This window comes from Aegilops tauschii, chromosome 4 (genome assembly GCF_002575655.3).
Source record: "Aegilops tauschii subsp. strangulata cultivar AL8/78 chromosome 4, Aet v6.0, whole genome shotgun sequence".
In the NCBI taxonomy this organism is placed as follows: domain Eukaryota; kingdom Viridiplantae; phylum Streptophyta; class Magnoliopsida; order Poales; family Poaceae; genus Aegilops; species Aegilops tauschii.
Genome location: NC_053038.3, coordinates 62,507,523 through 62,527,512, shown reverse-complemented (window position 1 = coordinate 62,527,512; position 19,990 = coordinate 62,507,523). Strand labels below are relative to the sequence as shown.

Below are 19,990 nucleotides of genomic sequence, written 5' to 3'. Positions count from 1 at the left end.
AGAGCCTCTGTTCTTGTGCGTCCAGAGCCTGAAATGGGTGGTCCTTCTCCTTGCTGGAGTACTCCAAACGTTGCGTGGCTGAAAATCATAGCCAATTTTTTCATTTAAAGACATGTCATCCTGAATTTCGTTATCAGAAATTAACACCTACAAGGTTCAGAAGTGAAAAAAGAAAGGAAATGGGAATAGGTTTTGTCATGCCATAGGGAACGTCCTCCCATTCTTGGATGTTCATAAATTCTGACAACTTGGTCTTCGTAAAACTCTTGATACACTAAACTTTGACGGACACAATGCGGATCAATTTAGCAGGTATAGCTTCACCAGCTATCCCATCCCCATCATGAGTTCCCATCTCTGCGTCTTGCTCCTGTTCACCTACCGCGGATGACACCATGAGACATGAGTAGCTACCGCTGCTGCTGCTTCTTTGTGAGGACAGGACCGCCTGCGCTCGTGGCCTTTTCACCTGAAGCTGTAGTCATGCATACTGAGATGGCCGGAGATGGTGCTGTAGAATAGTCTTGTGCATCTTCCGCCCTGAAGAAGATGGACTCCTGTGATCCTCTTCGTCTCCATGTCGACAGCAACCACCCACACTTCACTGTCCGCGAGATGGTGCTGTAGAATAGTCTTGTGCATCTTCCGCCCTGAAGAAGATGGACTCCTGTGATCCTCTTCGTCTCCATGTCGACAGCAACCACCCACACTTCACTGTCCGCGAGATGGTGCTTGGCCAAGAAGCAGACGACCTTGTTTTCGTGCAAGCTCAACATGGGCATATCCACGAAGAGGTGGCCAAAACTCGGCTCGTCGTCCACCTCCAAGGCGTCAGGCTGCAGCAGTGCGTCGATGCGGACGCCGTCGGCCGCCGAGAGTTCAGAATCATAGAGCACGGAGTCCTTCTGCCAGGCATCCAGTTGGCGCCAAGGGCTCGCGGCCGTCGTGGTGGTGGTCCAGGTGGAAACGGACCAACCCGGGGAGGAGGAGGGGCAGACCACCTCGACGAACCTGATGTGGATTGTGCCGCCCGACACATCGAATGCGATGTCGCGTGGTTGCGGCCGGTAGTTGGTGCCCGGCCGGGGGAGATCTGCAGATGGCAGCCGGAGATAGTGGAGCTCAGGGTGTTCGCTGCGGTCAAGGACGTTGCTGCAGAAGAGGATGCCGTCCCACACGTCGACGAACGCCATGACACCGCCACCGTCAATCACGATCGCCTTGTCCGGCGTGTAGTGGCCAAAGTCGGCGGCCTCGTCTGCCTGTGACGATAAGACGGGCTTCTTGACGGTCCATGCTCGCGTCTCGGAGCTGAAGAGGTAGAGCTCGAACTCTCCTTGCTCCTGTATGGCTAGTGCGGCGACGTGGTAGCCTCCGCCTCCGCCGCCGCCATGCGACAGGAGGCCGACCGCACAGATTTCGTTGACCAAGCGCGTTCAGATAGAGCGACGGAGCGGCACAGGCGCCGCCGCCGGGCTGGTAGATGTAATATTCTGGGAACGGCCATAGCTTCATGCGTACGGCGATTGTGAGGAGGACGAGGCCGCCGTGGGCGGAGAGGACGCGAGGCTCCTCGGTGAAGTAGGTGCCGGTGGCCCATGCGAGCACGTAGGAGACGTGGGGCGGGCGGGCGACGAACAAGGTGGCCTGGATGGCCATGGCGCGGTGCCTGTCGTCCGGGTCGGTGGTGTGGTACCTGGCGGTGGTGCCGTTTGTGCGCTCGCCAAAGAAAGGCTTGCTGTCAAGAAGGCAGCTCTCCGGGGGATCGGCGCCGGCGCCGGCGTCGATGTCGGGCGGAGTCAGCGAACCCAGCGAAATGCCCGCCTGAGGAGCATGATGGGCATCCATCCTAGCTAGCTTCGTCTGGATTGGATTGGATTGGATTGGATTGGACTTTCTCTCGCATGGATCTTGACGATCGCCAGCCAGATCGGTTGGGTTTTGAACCGAGTAAAAGTAAATAGCATAAAACTACTACTTTACATGCTAGGATTTTAAAAAACTACCTGTTTTAAATTTTTCTCAAATAACTACCAAATGGGTGGTCGGCTGTTTCAAAAAACCCAAATCGTCGACTCTTTATCAGTTGATCACGATTATGGCAGGTTGGGTCCGCACCTAAACAAACCGTTAGTTTGACCTGAGTTTGACCGCTAACTTACATGTGGGGCCCACATGTAAGTTTCCTCCCCCTCTTCTCTTTCTTCTTCCTCTCTATCTCTTCTCTTCCCTCCTCTGTGCTTCCTGTGCCGGACCCCCTTCCCCTCCGGCGACCCCCTTCCCTCCTAGGCCGGCGACCCCCTTCCCTCCCAGGCCGGCGACCCCCTTCCCTTCCCATGCCGGCGACCCCCTTCCCCTCCCAAGCCGGGGACGACACTCCCTCTGCTCCCCAGCTCCTGGTGGCGACGAGGCCGGCCTCGTCCACGACGACGGGAAGGGCGCACTCCAGCAGTCCGCGGCGACGGTGGCGAAGAGGTCGTCCGCGTCGAGCTTGAGAAGCTCGCGGCAAGGGATGGCGGCGGCCGCAGGCGAGTCACAGGATGGCTGCGGTCGCGCGCAAGGCACGACGTGGAGGTGGCGCAGGCGAGGCACGGCGGGGCGGCTGCCACAGGCGAGGCACGGCAGGGCGGCCGCTGCGGGCGCGGCTCACCGGCCGCAGGTGATGTCCAGCATGGACCCGACCGCTGCGGGTGCGACTCGCCGGCCTCAGGTGGTGCACGTCGTGGATTCCACCGCCGCGGGCGCGGCTTGCCGGCCGGAGGATGCAGCGTTGCCTTGCCTCGGGGACCCGATTGCTTTTTCAGAAAACTCATAGGGACCTGATTGCTTTTCCAGAAAACTTGTAGGGACCCGATTGCTTTTTGACAAAACTTACGTGTGGGATCCACATGTAAGTTAACGGTCAAAGTAAACGGTCAAACGGTTATCTTACATGTGGGCCTCAATTGTCATAATCGCGATTAACTGATAAAGACTTAGGAATTTGGGTTTTTGGAAATAGCCGACCACCCATCTGGTAGTTATCTGAGAAAAATTAAAAACCGATAGTTTTTTGGAACCTTAGCCTGTAAAGTACTCCCTCCGTCCCAAAATTCTTGTCTTAAATTTGTCTAAATACGGATGTATCTAGTTACATTTTACTGTTAGATACATCCGTATCTAGACAAATCTAAGACAAAAATTTTGAGACGGAGGGAGTAGTAGCTTTATGCTATTTACTCTTTTGAACCGAACATGCATACACGTGGCTTGACTAGCGCACGTAACGAAAGGAATGTAAGAATAAACGGATATTCCGTTTTTTCTTCCAAGTGAACAATCAGACCAGGTTCGAACCGTACCAACATTTTTTTAAGTATTTCCGTGCCGACGTTCTTTTTACGTATTTGATGAAAAAGTGCATGTTTTTTTCTAGAAATCACAGATTTAATAATTTAGGGTGTTGCAAATGTCACAGTTTTACAAACCGTTATATTCACAAGACTGTAATTTCTTTAGTATTTGAAAAAGAGCTCTTCACCACTTTTTCTATATACAGAAGTAAGAAAAAGTGTGGGGTTTAAAAACTGGAGTATTCATTGTCTAAGATTGAAATGCCAAGGCTGCATTTGGTAGCTAAGTTATTTCTAGAACTTTTGAAGAAAATACCGTGCTTTTTTAGAAATCATAGTTTTTAAACCTTTTATGCCTTAGGTATCAATAAATACAACATCCTAATAAAACGAAGTATCTCCAACACTGTAGTGTTTTTGCAGTATCTTAAAAAGAGGTATTGACCTCTTTTTCATAAACCAAACTAGTTTTGGCAGACTGAATTATTCCTTGCCGAAACTGAATATTGAGGTTCTACATTACCAGTTTTAAATATGGAAAACGCTATCCTTCAGCCGACGGATGCATCTACAGTGTTCGTCGCTTGCGTAGCCATCGGATCAATCTTGAGCGAGCGCTCACGCTGGCCACAAGTCCTATGCGCCCATTTTTTTTGCAACAACCGTATTGTTTCAGAAGGTTTCTGCAACAGAGGTCTTGTTTCAGAAATAAAATGATTCGACAATGAAGATTTTTTTTTCTTTTGCAACAGGGGTCTTGCTTCAGAAACATAGCCCCAGTTGCAAAAAGGGTTGGAGGAGCGCACGATGTTAGAGCGTACGAGGCCAAGCATTGTAACACGACGCATGTTTCAGAACACATAGCTTCAGTTATAGAAATTGTCAAAGGAGTGCCCGGCATGGGAGCTCGTCGCCGCATGCTGGAGTAGAGGCCGCACCTGTTCTCCAAGCGAGGCCCATCGGTGAGCTTGATTTTTGTACGATCCAAGCATCTGACACGCGATATGGTGCGCCATGGTGTTGTAGAGAGTTCAATTTAGCTCCTGCTCGCTGGCGGCGGCCTGATTTTGGGGGCGGGTTGGTGGCGGCACCGCGCTGGGCACAGCTCTGTCGGGAGGGGGGCGGGGCAAGTTTGTTGTCTTGTTTCTGCAACAATGCGCATGTTGCGGGAATAATTGGGGGGCACTACTAGGGAAAACCTTATACACAACATCTTAGCAGTAGCGCTGGACAAAATAGTACGCTACTGCTACTTAGTAGTAGCGTTTTTAAATAATCCGCGCTACTGCTACTACTTTAGCAGTAGCGCGTGCTAGGAAAACGCGCTACCGCTATGTTTGTACTGGGCGTAGATGGCTAGCCCCACTTAGCAGTAGCGCGTATCTGCAACGACCCTCTCACTCACTCTCCCTCTCACTCACTCTCGCCTGTGCCGAACCCGTCGTCTGCCACCACCGTCGTCCGCCGCCGCCGCCGCACTGCTCCTCCACCGAGGTACTCCCTCCGTCCCTCCTCCTCCCTCCTCCCTCCTCCCCTCCCTCCTCCTTCCTCCTCCTCCGGCCGCCCCCTCCTCCCTCCTCCCTCCTCCGCCGGCAGCCCTCCTCCCACCGCCCCTCCTGTTGGGGAACGTAGCAGAAATTCAAAATTTTCTACGCATCACCAAGATCAATCTATGGAGTACTCTAGCAACGAGGGGAAGGGGAGTGCATCTACATATCCTTGTAGATCGCGAGCGGAAGCGTTCAAGAGAACGGGGTTGATGGAGTCGTACTCGTCGTGATCCAAATCACCGATGATCCTAGCGCCGAACGGACGGCACCTCCGCGTTCAACACACGTACGGAGCAGCGACGTCTCCTCCTTCTTGATCCAGCAAGGGGGGAGGAGAGGTTGATGAAGATCCAGCAGCACGACGGCGTGGTGGTGGAAGTAGCGGGATCCCGGCAGGGCTTCGCCAAGCGCAAGCGGGGAGGAAGAGGTGTCACGGGAGGGAGAGGGAGGCGCCAGGGCTTAGGTATTGCTGCCCTCCCTTCCCCCCACTATATATAGGGCCAAGGGAGAGGGGGGCGCAGCCTTGGCCCTTCCTCCAAGGAAGGGTGCGGCCAGGGAGGAGTCCTTCCCCCCCAAGGCACCTCGGAGGTGCCTTCCCCCTTTAGGACTCTCCTTTTTTTTCTTATCTCTTGGCGCATGGGCCTCTTGGGGCTGGTGCCCTTGGCCCATATAGGCCAAGGCGCACCCCCTACAGACCATGTGGCCCCCCGGGGCTGGTGGACCCCTTTGGTGGACCCCCGGACCCCTTTCGGCACTCCCGGTACAATACCGATAAAGTGCGAAACTTTTCCGGCGACCAAAATAAGACTTCCCATATATAAATCTTTACCTCCGGACCATTCCGGAACTCCTCGTGACGTCCGGGATCTCATCCGGGACTCCGAACAACTTTCGGGTTACCGCATACTAATATCTCTATAACCCTAGCGTCACCGAACCTTAAGTGTGTAGACCCTACGGGTTCGGGAGACACGCAGACATGACCGAGACGACTCTCCGGTCAATAACCAACAGCGGGATCTGGATACCCATGTTGGCTCCCACATGCTCCTCGATGATCTCATCGGATGAAACACGATGTTGAGGATTCAATCAATCCCGTATACAATTCCCTTTGTCAATCGATATGTTACTTGCCCGAGATTCGATCGTCGGTATCCCTATACCTTGTTCAATCTCGTTACCGGCAAGTCTCTTTAATCGTTCCGTAACTCACATCATCCCGTGATCAACTCCTTGGTCACATTGTGCACATTATGATGATGTCCTACCGAGTGGGCCCAGAGATACCTCTCCGTTTACACGGAGTGACAAATCCCAGTCTCGATTCGTGCCAACCCAACAGACACTTTCGGAGATACCTGTAGTGCACCTTTATAGCCACCCAGTTACGTTGTGATGTTTGGTACACCCAAAGCATTCCTACGGTATCCGGGAGTTGCACAATCTCATGGTCTAAGGAAATGATACTTGACATTAGAAAAGCTCTGAGCAAACGAACTACACGATCTTGTGCTAGGCTTAGGATTGGGTCTTGTCCATCACATCATTCTCCTAATGATGTGATCCCGTTATCAACGACATCCAATGTCCATGGTCAGGAAACCGTAACCATCTATTGATCAACGAGCTAGTCTCCTAGAGGCTTACTAGGGACATGGTGTTGTCTATGTATCCACACATGCATCTGAGTTTCCTATCAATACAATTCTAGCATGGATAATAAACGATTATCATGAACAAGGAAATATAATAATAACCTATTTATTATTGCCTATAGGGCATATTTCCAACACCTCCCTCCTCCCCCTCCGGCCGCCCGCTCCCTCCCCCTCCTCCGGCCGCCCCCTCCCTCCTCCTCCTCTGACCGCCCCCTCCCCCTCCTCCCCTCGCCCCCTCCCTCCTCCGATCCCACCGGCCCCTCCCCCTCCTCCTCTCTCCTCCCTCCTCCCTCCATCTCTTTTTTTCTATTTTTTCTGTATTTTTTTACTATTGTATAATGTAGTTTTTTTTACTGTTTTTAGTAAGTGTTTAAAATAATTAGTAAGTAAATTAATAAAACTAGTTGAACTAGTTTATTTTTAGTAAGAACTAGTTGAATTAATAGAACTAATGCATTTTTAGTAAGAAAATTAATATAACTAGTTGAACTAGTTTATTTTTATTTATAGTAAGTTTATTTTTAGTAAGAACTAGTTGAATTAATAGAACTAGTTGAACATGTCACATTTGTTGTTATTTTTTTAGTTTAAGCAATTATTCCCGCATCGACGTCGACGATGCCTATCCCGCATCCTCGTCGTCGATACCCATCGTTCGCTAGGGTTTTAGTTGTATTAGTGATGTTATATGTATAATACTATTCGGGATGTATTACTGATAGCTTATAGGGTTTTTGTTTTTGCAGAAATCTAGGAGCCCCTCCATCATCCCCGTCACCGACCCCCTCCGACCTCGAGGTGAGACCAGCCAAATCTCCATGTCAATATGAGTCCTATAAGATATGATGTAGATAAAAACATGTATATCTTGTGTTTCTCAAATAGGATATGTGGTTGCCCAAGTGGCCGGTCATGTTTGCAGGTTACACCTCCGAGTGGCCTATGTTTTGCCGGAGTGTTGATTAATATCCGTTCCGGCAAATTTCAGGCGCTCGATGTGTCCTTTTTTAGCAAAGGTCATGCCGAAATTTTCCGTGAATTTTTGCATGACTTGTGCTAGAATATGTAGGAAATATCGAGGGCCTGTATTTTCTAGAAAGATAATTAAACGATATTTCGGGTTGACTTTAACTCTGTCGAGGCTCCACCATATATGAGAGGACGAAGAATCCCAACTGTTGTCGTGGGGGTCATTTCTCCTTCTTCTCCTTGTGCTAGACCTTTGTTATGCACTAGGGGAAGGAGGAGTAACGACCATCACCGACAGTCGCAAATGTCAGAGAGGAATCAGTGAGGGAGAGTCTCCACCATATATGAAAGGACGAAGAATACCGACTGTTGTCGTGGGGGTCGCTTCTCCTTCGTTCCCGTGTGCTAGACATTTTGGTGTAATGCACTTGGGAACGAAAGGAGGAGCGACCATCACCAATGGTCGAATGTATACACCACGTGAGCTGAGAGTTTTCAAGAAAAGACTCGACAGACCGATAGTCAACCCGTGATGAATAATAATGATCTAATTTAGTTTTAGTAGTACATATATTTAATTGTACAAGTTTAATCTTTGAATTATGAACATAGGAAATGTCATACTCGGACGACGAAAGTTTCCCGGGGGAGTGCGACTGGTGCAACGACGACCAAGGTCTGTGCGACAGGCCTCACCTGGACGAAGATCGACGCTTCAGCATTAAGCTCCAGGAGACCTTCGATGTTGAAATGGTACACAATGACGACAAGTGTTTTTTCGTAATTAAGCACGACTTCAACTATTTCAACGTGTAATTTTCATCTTTTACAATTTGACTAGCTTATCCCATGCCATGCAAGACATTATGTCTTGGAGAGGATGGGTTTTGAAGACCATGAAAGTTTCGAAACAAAGAAAATTCACCTAAGGACCTGTCATGGTATGGATTTTGAAGTAAATCTGTACAATTCTCAGAGCGTAACCCATTTTGGTTGCCCAAATTCGGAAGCACTTTGCAAGATGTATGGTTTTTATGAGGATATGCTTGTCACCATGGATCTTGGTGATCCTGGCATCGAGCAAGACAATATGGACATTTGGGTCCTTGTTGATACGCTTCTAATTCTACCGTTGTGTGAGTTTCTCAAACATAGTTATTAACTAATTTATATTGTTTATTTAAAAATAGTTGACAACTTATTTCCATTGACAGCTTATTTTCATTCTTCAAACAATGTGCGGAAGATGGTAGACAAAACCCACTACACCGATGGCTCCGAATTAACTTATCAGGAGAAAAATCATCTGATCGCATTTTGTACTAAACTTGAGAATTACAATACCTATTATCATACTCCTCCAAATTATGGTCAATACGTGCCACTAGTGCACGTGTTGAACCACGGTAACTTCCATGGAGATGCCCTGGTAAGATTTTTTACTATTACGACATCCGTGCATCTTTTGCATACTTCTAAAACTGAACTACATTGCTAACTATGAAGTTATTACTAGGTTTTTCAACAGAAAATCCCGATGGATTGTGTGCCTCATTTCATGTATCAGAATGGTCGCCTTGATGTTTTGAACATACAGCCAGGTCATCCTACGAATCTCACCTGTCCACATCGGATTTCTAAAACCGATGTTTTGAACACATGGTAATCAAAGAATGGAAAAATGTATGGACAATCGTAAGGAGGCTCTTGGAAGCAACATTGCGTGAAAGGCAAGAATTGGAGACAGGATAATCTCCATTCTCCATAATGGAGAGTCAGGGGCTATCTTTTTTTATGCTATTTTTACCTAAGAGAATATAGTAGGTCCTAAGAGAATGTAGTAGGTCCTATGAGGTACAATATATTTATTATGTGGTACAATGTGTTAGAGTTGATGATGAGGAGTAGTTGTGATTATGACTAGTGACCAACTTGCTTGTGATGTCTCATTGATGAAAACGATGATCATGAGGAGGTGTTATATGAGAATGATGTATTATGATGATAAGTTGTTAATGATATGATGATGATGATGATATTTATTATATCATTGGATGAAAGAACCGTGGATTAGTTTCAAGTGGATGTCCATCCACTTGAAACTAGTCCACGGTTCTTTCACCCAGTGATGCAATAACTCATTATGATGTAAAAACAATCTCTAAATTGCTGCTGTATGAAACCTTGTATAAAGGTGTACGAATACAACATAAAATAAAAAATAAGTAAAATACGGAATAATAGTAGTAGCACGGGCTGGGAGAAGCGCTACTAGTAATTACCAGTAGCGCTCATTGGAGAAAGCGCTACTACTAAGTCGATATAGCAGCAGCGTGGTTTAACCCACGCTACTGCTAACCTTTAGCTGTAGCGCCTTACTAGTAGCGCGGTTCCCCGCACTACCTATAGGCATTAAACCCGCGCTACTGATACGTCTCCAACGTATCTATAATTTTTGATTGTTCCATGCTATTACATATTCTGTTTTGGATTTTAATGGGCTTATTTATACACTTTTATATTATTTTTAGGACCAACCTATTAACCGGAGGCCCAGCCCAAATTGCTGTTTTTTTGCCTATTTCAGTATTTCGCAGAAAAAGATATCAAACGAGGTCCAAACGGAATGAAACCTTCGGGAGAGTTATTTTTGGAATAAACGTGATCCAGAGGACTTGGAGTGGACGTCAAGAAATCACCGAGGAGGCCACGAGGCAGGGGGCGCGCCTACCCCCCTGGGCGCGCCCTCCACCCTCATGGGCCCCTCGTGGCTCCACCGACCTACTTCTTCCTCCTATATATACCTACGTACCCCCAAACCATCGAGGAGCACCACGAAAACCTAATTCCACCACCGCAACCTTCTGTACCCGTGAGATCCCATCTTGGGGCCTTTTCCGGCGTCCTGCCGGAGGGGGCATTGATCACGGAAGGCTTCTACATCAACACCATAGCCTCTCCGATGATGTGTGAGTAGTTTACCTAAGACCTTCGGGTCCATAGTTATTAGCTAGATGGCTTATTCTCTCTCTTTGGATCTCAATACAAAGTTCTCTTCGATTCTCTTGGAGATCTATTTGATGTAACTCTTCTTTTGCGGTGTATTTGTCGAGATCCGATGAATTGTGGGTTTATGATCAAGATTATCTATGAACAATATTTGAATCTTCTCTGAATTATTTTATGTATGATTGGTTATCTTTGCAAGTCTCTTCGAATTATCAGTTTGTTTTGGCCTACTAGATTGATCTTTCTTGCAATGGGAGAAGTGCTTAGCTTTGGGTTCAGTCTTGCGGTGCTCGATCCCAGTGACAATAGGGGAAACGACATGTATTGTATTGTTGCCATCGAGGATAAAAAGATGGGGTTTATATCATATTGCATGAGTTTATCCCTCTACATCATGTCATCTTGCTTAAAGCGTTACTCCGTTCTTATAAACTTAATACTCTAGATGCATGCTGGATAGCGGTCGATGTGTGGAGTAATAGTAGTAGATGCAGGCAGGAGTCGGTCTACTTGTCACGGACGTGATGCCTATATACATGATCATACCTAGATATTCTAATAACTATGCTCAATTCTATCAATTGCTCGACAGTAATTCGTTTACCCACCGTAATACTTATGCTATCTTGAGAGAAGCCACTAGTGAAACCTATGGCCCCCGGGTCTATTTTCCATCATATTAATCTTCCGTCAACAAGCTATTACTTTTGCCGTTTACTTTGCTTTTTTTACTTTTAGTCTTTATCATAAAAATACCAAAAATATCATCTTATCATCTCTATCAGATCTCACTTTTGCAAGTGGCCGTGAAGGGATTGACAACCCCTTTATCGCGTTGGTTGCAAGGTTCTTATTTGTTTGTGTAGGTGCAAGGGACTTGAGCGTGGCCTCCTACTGGATTGATACCTTGGTCCTCAAAAACTGAGGGAAATACTTACGCTACTTTGCTGCATCACCCTTTCCTCTTCAAGGGAAAACCAACGCAGTGCTCAAGAGGTAGCAACTACTGCTAGGGTTTTCCCTAGTAGTGGGGGAGGGCATGCGGGACGCCCACACTAGATCGGACGGCTAACAACTCAGGGATCCAACGGCTGTCCAAGGCGGCGCATAATTTTAATACAGCTGACGGCGGACGCGTAGCAGCACCCTTTAAATATACAGTGCACCCAAACTAATCGTGATGTTTTAGGTACTACGGTTTTAAAAAGACTTTGGCTAAATCGAGCATAATTGATTTTTCCACGACACTCGCCCGGGCTGCATTCATTTATTTCAACGGATCTGCTAATTCAATTAGTTAAATATATCAATTCAAGTTATATGATAATGTGCATATCTTATTTCATTATTTGGAAGCCATTTTGGTCACTACAACAGATAGACATATTGTAGGCTGAAGTAGGGTTGTTTGATATTATTAGCAAGTTGAGGGGGCTTATGCTGATCAGCCAGAGTAGCCTCCTCCCCAAGAAAAGCTTAGGGTTCCTTTGCCTCTTGTCGGCACCGCCGCCGGTCTGCCTCGTCTCCGGTGGCCTTAGGGCCATGGCGGCGCGGTGGATCCCGGCCCTTGCCGGCGGGAGGGCTCCATTTTTAGATATTTCTTCAAGTTTTGTTAGGGTTCGTGTCCTGCTCAGGAAGACGAGACGGCGGCGGCTCCCTGAAGATGCAATAAGGTCTTCCCCGCCTAGCCCCCGTTCCAGTGGTGTGTCTAGTACCGTCGGTGGGCGTGTGGAGGTGTGTCTCTGGCAGATCTATCCTTGGTGGATTTGCTCGGATCTGGTTGTAGTTCGTCTACGTTTGTGTTTCTTCAGGTTGGATCCTTCCGATCTACGCTACTCTTCATCGGCGGCGGTTGCTGTTTTGCTGTGCTGGTCCTATGGGGCCTTAGCACGACGACTTCCCGACTATCTACTACAACAAGTTTTGCCCGGCTCCGACGAGGAAGGGGCGATGACGACGGCGCGCCTTCGGCTCGCTTCAGTGCTTGTAGTCGTCGCTAAAACTGTTTTCACAAGCTCGGGAATAGAGATTTGGAGTTTTTTTTTGTTCTTGAGAGAGTTTCTAGAGTAGGGAGAGAAATGAGGCCTTTTGATCTACAAATACATCCAAATTTGAGTGTCCAAATTGAATATTTAGAGCGTCTGCCTTGTACTTGACTCATCGCTACAATGCAGGGTTGCTCGCCGCCTATCCTTTGATTTGGTGTTTCTTTTATCATATTGGTTGCTTTTCAAGTGCTTGCTTGCTATTCGGACCCGTTGCTCAAGTATAGTTTGATTGGGTTGATACTGGAGGCATGACATACATGATATTTTTTTTTGATACATTGACGCTTTTGTTGGGGTATTCATGTTGTTGTGAGCTGATCTCTCGTGTATATTGTTATGGTGAACATTATATAGCTTGGTGTTTGTGGATTTTATTATATGTTTCAGATTTCTGCATGCACACAAGGTATTTGTGAAATGCATTAGAAGAACTAGCGCGCTATTTCAGTCGCTTCCGCCGTCCCTCTACGCTTACAAACTATAACCATATGATTTTACACGAAGATTCGATATCTCGAAAAACAAACAGAAATTCAAAATAAAATCTACAAGAACAACCACGTAAAATTGATGCCGTTCATTGTGGTTTAACTATTTCTCAATCAATTGAGAATGAGCAAATCCGCTAAAATTACTAAGCACCACATTGGGCTACATGTAAGGATCGCTTTGAGATACACCAAGCAATGATTACTTGGATTTGGTAGCACTTGGCACACTCCCGCAACTGTGCAAGGTGTTAGTAGTAGTTCACGAACCAATCAAGCAAGAGAAGTATTTACAGAAACCAATGAATTAAGGAGATGACGGCGAACTCCGACGGCTCGGTCCTCAGAAGCAGCTCGGCGGCGTGACCTCTCCGGACGCGGACCCGGCAGCGTTGCGGCACTTGGCCTGCGCCGGCCGCCTGTGCCGGTACGTCAGCCTAATGTTCTTGAGCCTGATCCCGCTGCAGGGGTTGGTGTCGCTGCAGTCGAACTTCACCGCCACGGGCGTCTTGGACGTGCCCTCAATGTCCTCGTACGACACGTCGCTGATCTGCACCCCCGAGCTCTGCATGCACCGACAACAACAGGGTTCGTGATACAGTAGAAGTCGATGGCTTCACGTCTAGGGAACTTGAGATGAAGATCGATGCTCTGCAATGGTGGCATCTCTTACGTACGTACCTTGCCCGGGCATTCGACTTTGCGGCTGCGGGGGCAGTAGTTCTGGTCCACGAGGATGGGGTTCGCCACGCGCTGCATCGTGACCTGCGAGAAGGAGACACCCGTGACGGAGCCAGGGTTGGGCATCCCCCACGTCTTGATCCGCAGGCCGTTCGTCGTGCCCGTCAGCACCGCCCTCTCCACGGTCACGTTCCTCACCCCCTGCTCGCCGGCCTGCCCTCCCATGCTCCCGATGCTGCCACCGTCCATCCAACGCAAGCACAAAACAAATGCTATCAAACGAAATCACAAGCAAACACAATAATAATGGATGATGAACTGGCAACTGAAGGTGGCACCTGATGCCGTGGCCCGGGCCGCACTTGATGTCCCTGATGAGCACGTCGGAGGAGCCGGGCCCCAGGGAGACGCAGTCGTCGCCGGTGCTGATCGTGGTGTTGAGGATGCTCACGTGGCGGGAGAGCTGGGCGTGGATGCCGTCGGTGTTGGGGCTGTTGGCCGGAGCGACCATCCTGACACCCTGGACCGTCACGCCGGTGGAGTCGAAGATGGCCATGTGAACGTTCTTGCTGTCGAGCAACGTTAGCTGCTTCACGCTCACGCCCTTGGACTGGCTAATGTCCAGCGTCTGCAAGTGCACGTACGTGCGGCGTCCGTCACAAGGAAACCGAACCCAATCGCATTGAAAAAAAAACAAGAAAAGGTCATGTCATCACTCACCGTGGGGCCCTGCCCGGTGCACCTGCCGGACTTCTTGCACGCCCAATACTCCTGCCCCTGCCCGTCCAACGTCCCACCACGGAGCGCCAGACCGTCGGCGTGGTGGAACATGATCCACGCCCTGCTGTCCACGGTCGGCGGTGAGAATACGGTGCCGTTGCGGTCGATGGCCACAACCACGCCGGCGCTCCGGCAGGGGCCCTTGAAGTAAGCCCGGCTGAGCAGGAACCTGCCCGTCGGCACGCGCAGCACCGGCCGGGAGCCGGAGCTTCCCGTGTCGTTGCACGCTGCGCCCCACGCGGCCTGGAACGCCCCCGCCGAGTCCGCCCCGCCATCAGGCCTCGCGCCGTAGTCCACGACATTGTACTCCGCCTTCACCGCCGTCAACGCCACCAATGCCGTCAACGCGACCAGTAGTAGCGACAGCCTACGGCCGCTCATCCTCTCGGCCTTTTGTTTCGGCGATATCTCCCTGAGTTTATGATGATGATTATTCGATCAGGTAGGTAGTTATGGTATTGCCACCCTGCGTTCATGGCATTAATATGCAGCTGCGGATTGAGATTGACGGGGGTACGTTGCTAATCGTGGATTTGAGTGTTTAATTACGTCACGGCAAAACGCCATCAAAAAAGGTGTCCGTGTCCTGCAACACAACGGTAAACGCGAGGATAAACCAGCTGCAGTTTGCCGCTTTGACTCTTGGAAGATCATCAATAGGCTAATAATAGTAGTAAAATCTAAAAAAACAATTAATAAGCGGAAACGATAACTGCCGAACGACCAGTATTATGATGTTTCGGCCCGAACGCTGCATGCACTGTTGGATAATATTCGTGAATCTTGGCGCAGGTTACACAGACACGTCACCGCTCAAAGTCGTTCGGCAGTCGGTCAATCCGTCGCGAACGCCACCTCCCCTCTCACTTCTCCCCTCCAACACTACGAAGCACCATTTCACTCCTCACTTCTCTTCTCCCCCAAATCTCTCTTCGCCCACGCGGCGGAGCCGCCGGCGACGGCGTGGAGGAGATGATGTTGGTAGCTGCCCATGGAGGGGCCGCGCTGACGCGATGAGGGCCCGGCGGCCAGCCACGGATCCAAACCAGATCCATGGAGCGACGGGCGGTGGCGCGATGGCAGAGCTGTGCAGAGGGTGGAGGCGCAACCATGGCGTCGTATGCGAGGTCGGCGTGTGGGGTGGGGGATCTCGGCGAGCTCCGCCGCCATCTGCCACCGCCGCCGTCCCCGCCAACCCGCACGGCAGGATCCCGATCCCCGCTCCTCTTCCGCGTCTGTCGTCAAGGTCAGACGCATTCAGCCACCCCCCTCCTCTCCCCATTTATGCTATAAGTCTAAGATAACACGCGGGCCTCTTTCTGGTGGATGAATTCGTGGTGTTCCAGGAGGAGCAGCGCCGGCCGCTGGGAGGTCCAGTAGCCGGGGCCGCGGAGGAGCCGCGCTGGCCGCCGGGAGGTCCAGTAGTCGGGGCTGCGGAGGAGCCGCGCAGAGCGCCGGGAGGTCCAGACCAGAAGCCATGGCCGCTGGTGCGTGTGTGCTATTCCTGCCGCTGGTGCGTGTGTGCTGTTCCTGCCGCTTCCTGCCGCTGGTGAATGCGGGTTGTTCCTGCTATGGTATGCCAAAGACTACGTTATCTGTTGCGTGCGCCATGCTATGCCAATCATGGCAAATTATGATGTGATCCCATGGTGACTTAAGTTTCGATCCGTGCAATTTATGATATGTTTCACATGGCAAAAATATTTTGAAGTACAATTTGCCATGTTGCTTTTCATATAATTGCCACCATATAGCTATCAACAGTTCTAAATTTTCCTTATAAACCATTGCATTTTGCCATGTCAATTCTCTAAATTGTCAAAAACAACACAAAATGGCAAATATTGCCATGGCAAGTTTTACTTTTTATTTGACCTTTATTTAACATGGCAAATTTACCTAAATCCCATGGCAAGTTTTCACTTTTATTGACATGGCAAATTTTACTATTTATTTGCCATGGCAAATTTACCTATAATATCATGGCAAATTCACCTAAATCCCTATGGCAATATTTAACTTTTATTGCCATGGCAAGTTTTTTTATTTATTTGCCATGGCTAATATACCTTTATTAACATGGCGAATTTACCTAAATACGCATGGCAATATTTAACTTTTTCCATGTCAATTTTACTTATATTAGCCATGACTAATATACCTTCATTAACATGGCAAATTTATCTAAATCCCCTTGGCAATATTTAACTTTTAAATTTCATTGCCACGGCAAGTTTTACTTTTTATTTGCCGATGGCAAATTGACCCTTAGTAACATGGCAAATTGAACTAAATCCCTATGGCAATATTTAACTTTTATTGCCATGGCAAGTTTTACTTTTTATTTGTCATGGCTAATTTATCTTTATTAACTTGGAAATTTACCAAAATCCCCATGGCAATTTTTAACTTCTATTGTAATGGCAAGTTTTACTATTTATTTGACCTTTATTAACATGTCGGATTTTACTTTTTTTGCCATGTCAAATATATGCAAATTTTAATATGATTTTGGTTATGTGTTTAATATGATTTAAGCCCAACGAACTTTTACTTGACATGGCAAAATTACCTATATTGTCACGGCAATTTCTAACATTTACATACATGTCAATACAATTGCTAGTGGCAATTTTAATCAAGAATTTATTTTGCCACCATGTATGGACATATGGAATTGCCATGACTTTTTTCCTTTTGTGTCATTGCAAAACATATATATTATTTTTTACCAGTGGCAATTTTTTGCTTTTGAAGTTAATAATGTCATTTTTACATAGCACAACAAAAACTGGGCTTTTTCTTGTCACAGAAAAAAAAAGTGGACTTTTTTCCTTTTGTTTTGGTACTGGGCTTATTTTTCCTTTTTCGCTTTTTCAGGGAAAAGGCCCGTTGGGGCGATGGAGAGAGGGCGTTCGCGCTGTTGGGAGCGATGCTTGGTGTTCGGGCTGGGGCTCCTCTCGTCCCGAACTAATTCGTTCGATCGATGCCCAGATTCCTTCCGAACGAATCGTTCGGTGTGGGGAGGTCCCAGACCGAACGTTCGGCCGTTATCGGCGTCCTTAATAAGAATTAAACAAGAAGCAAACCGTCATCCGCCTGCTTCGAGGATTGGTCGTGTCTAGCCGCGTCTTCCCACTCGCTTGCTGCCCGCGTTCCACGGCGCGACCGCTGGTCTAGGTAGGTCTGGGTGCAGCAACAACCTCTGATCAAGTGCTCATCCGCAAGCTTATTCATCTCATCCCCAATTCCTAAACTCCCCTAGGTGAACACAAACACTCAGGTACTTCTCGGTTTGGTTTGCCTGGACCTCTCCCGTGCATATTCCTTAATTGATTCCTTGCTGCGTTTTGTGTCAAAAACCAGTTGAAAATACGCAATATGTAGTACTACTACTCTATCAGGCATGTGCTGTTGGTTCTAACAAAGAAATTACAGGATTTTTTGTGGCACACTACTCGTAGGTTAATTTGTATCATTTGGGAATTTTCTATGCAAGTCAATCCGGCAAGCCATTCTATTACTACTAGTACTTGTGTGCTGGCCTGCTAGTCTGCTACTACTAGCATGTTTTCTATCTGAATTTTTAAATTAGTACTTCAATTATTTGAAAGGTGAGAAGGAATATAATGGAGAAGTATTTGACAAAGAAAACACGAGATGTCAAACACCAACAACAGTTTACGTGGTAGTGGAAATGTATCAGACCTTACTGAGAGCAACTCTGGCAGACCCGCATCTGGCCGGCCTGCAAAACACATTTGCAGTTCGTGAAAAACGGCCTTTGCGGGCTGGCTCGGACGGCAGCAGATGCAGACCCCGCATAACGGACCCGTAAACAAAAAACGCCCACTTCTGAAATTTGACATAGGTTTCCACAAATAAGTTCAAATTCAAACAACATAACATAGTTTACGCGCAAATAAAAGTTTCAGTTTAGTAGGACAAACACAAAAGAGGGTCTTGCAAAAGTGACGACCACGTCCGGCATCATCTTGGTCGATCTTCACTCCGCGCCATCGAGTCCATCTTGAAGTTCATCGCCACCACCGAATCCACCTCCGGCGCTTGTTCCAACTCCCGCATCGAAATCATCGACATTGCCACCATATGGAGCAGAGAAAACATCTCCGGCACTGTAACACGCACTGACCGACGCAACCATTATCCTCTTCAAGATTTCTCTCCTTGCCATATCATGCCATTCTTTGGTGAGGTCGTCCATGTCATTGCGGTTCATTGTCATGATCTTATTCTCTTCGGCGAGCAACTTGTACATGGCTTTGTTTTCAGCGGCACGTGCTCTTCTCTTCTCAATGGCCGCTTTGCGCAGCCCCTCTTCCTTGAGCAATTGCCACCTTTCTTGCTTCTCCTTTGCCTTCTTCTCGGCCAACTCTTTCTTGATCTCCAACGATTTCAACAACATCAACTCGTTTGATTGCACCATGGCATCAATCTTCTCCCTCAAGCTCGATGCTTCGTGCTCTCTCTTCATCTTCTCCTTAGTCTTCTTGTCGCCATCGGACTTGTTCAAATTTCTTGGGCCATCATCGTCCTCATCTTCATCCATGTTTGTAAGTGAACCTCTCTTCGGTGGGGATTCTTTGTCGATCAACTTCCACTTCTCACACTTTTTGAGCAAGTCCCAACAATGCTCTAGTTTAAAGAATTTGCCTTCCGGAGCTTACATGTCTTTGTATCTATGTTGGGCAATTTTGTCCTACACAATGTGAACAAAGTGAAATGATGCAATCGTTTCATATGATGCAATATGATGATGCACAACTTGAACAAATGCAAAACAAACTCACATAGTCGGATTCCACGGTTCCACTTGGAGGTGCATTGCGTACTTGCTCCAAGCAAGCCGCCCAACGGCTGCACATAGGCTTGATCACCTCCCAACGGCCTTGAAGCGACCGGAATGTGCGTGGAGTCCTATTGGGGTACTTTGCCATCATGTGGAAGTATTGATCTTCGGTCCTTTGCCAATACCTCTTGGTGGTTTGAGAAGTACCCGTGCATGCATCAAGAGACACCGCACTCCATGCATTGATCAGAACTTGATCTTCGAAGATTGTGTAGTTCTTCGATCTCTGATTTTTCCCAGTTTTTGTTTGCGATTGCTCATACGCTTCTGCTTTGATCTCCTCCAATTCTTCCTCACAACCATGATCATCCACGCCGCCCTTCGTTTCATTGTAGTCGAATGCGGCGAACGGGGCTTGATCGATGTCAACGGCGTTGGTGTCCAACAAGTTCACGAACTCGGCAGTTGCATTGTTCAAACCACCGCTATAGTGAACGACAACAAGTCACGAGCTATCGCAAAATGGCGAAAAGCAAAGAAAATTGCCATGATCGAAGACGCATACCTTCCGGCCATTTCGTCAAATACCTCGCTTGCAGAGGGAGCATCACTGTTGAGCGGCATCGCAGGGGCACCTCTTTCCGGGGCGGAGGGAGTGGATG

The 19,990-nt window shown here is 48.1% G+C and overlaps 1 protein-coding gene and 1 long non-coding RNA gene across 3 annotated transcripts; one reads left to right on the top strand and one right to left on the bottom strand.

Annotated features, from left to right (window-relative positions):
* Positions 1–12,562: 12,562 nt before the first annotated feature.
* On the bottom strand, positions 12,563–15,158 carry LOC109762075 (polygalacturonase-like). Its single transcript, XM_020320896.3, has 4 exons — positions 14,459–15,158; positions 14,077–14,366; positions 13,739–13,973; positions 12,563–13,622 (listed from the first exon to the last, which is right to left on the bottom strand). The coding sequence occupies exons 1-4, from the start codon at positions 14,897–14,899 to the stop codon at positions 13,401–13,403; spliced, it is 1,188 nt and encodes a 395-aa protein (XP_020176485.3). The 5' UTR covers positions 14,900–15,158; the 3' UTR covers positions 12,563–13,400.
* Positions 15,159–15,294: 136 nt separating this feature from the next.
* On the top strand, positions 15,295–18,047 carry LOC109762022 (uncharacterized). 2 transcript variants are annotated; one of them, XR_012181351.1, is made up of 3 exons: positions 15,349–15,764; positions 15,865–16,092; positions 17,399–18,047. It is a non-coding gene; the product is annotated as an uncharacterized lncRNA (long non-coding RNA). The 2 variants fall into 2 exon arrangements; XR_012181350.1 differs by having other exon boundaries at positions 15,295–16,092.
* The last annotated feature ends 1,943 nt before the right edge of the window (positions 18,048–19,990 follow it).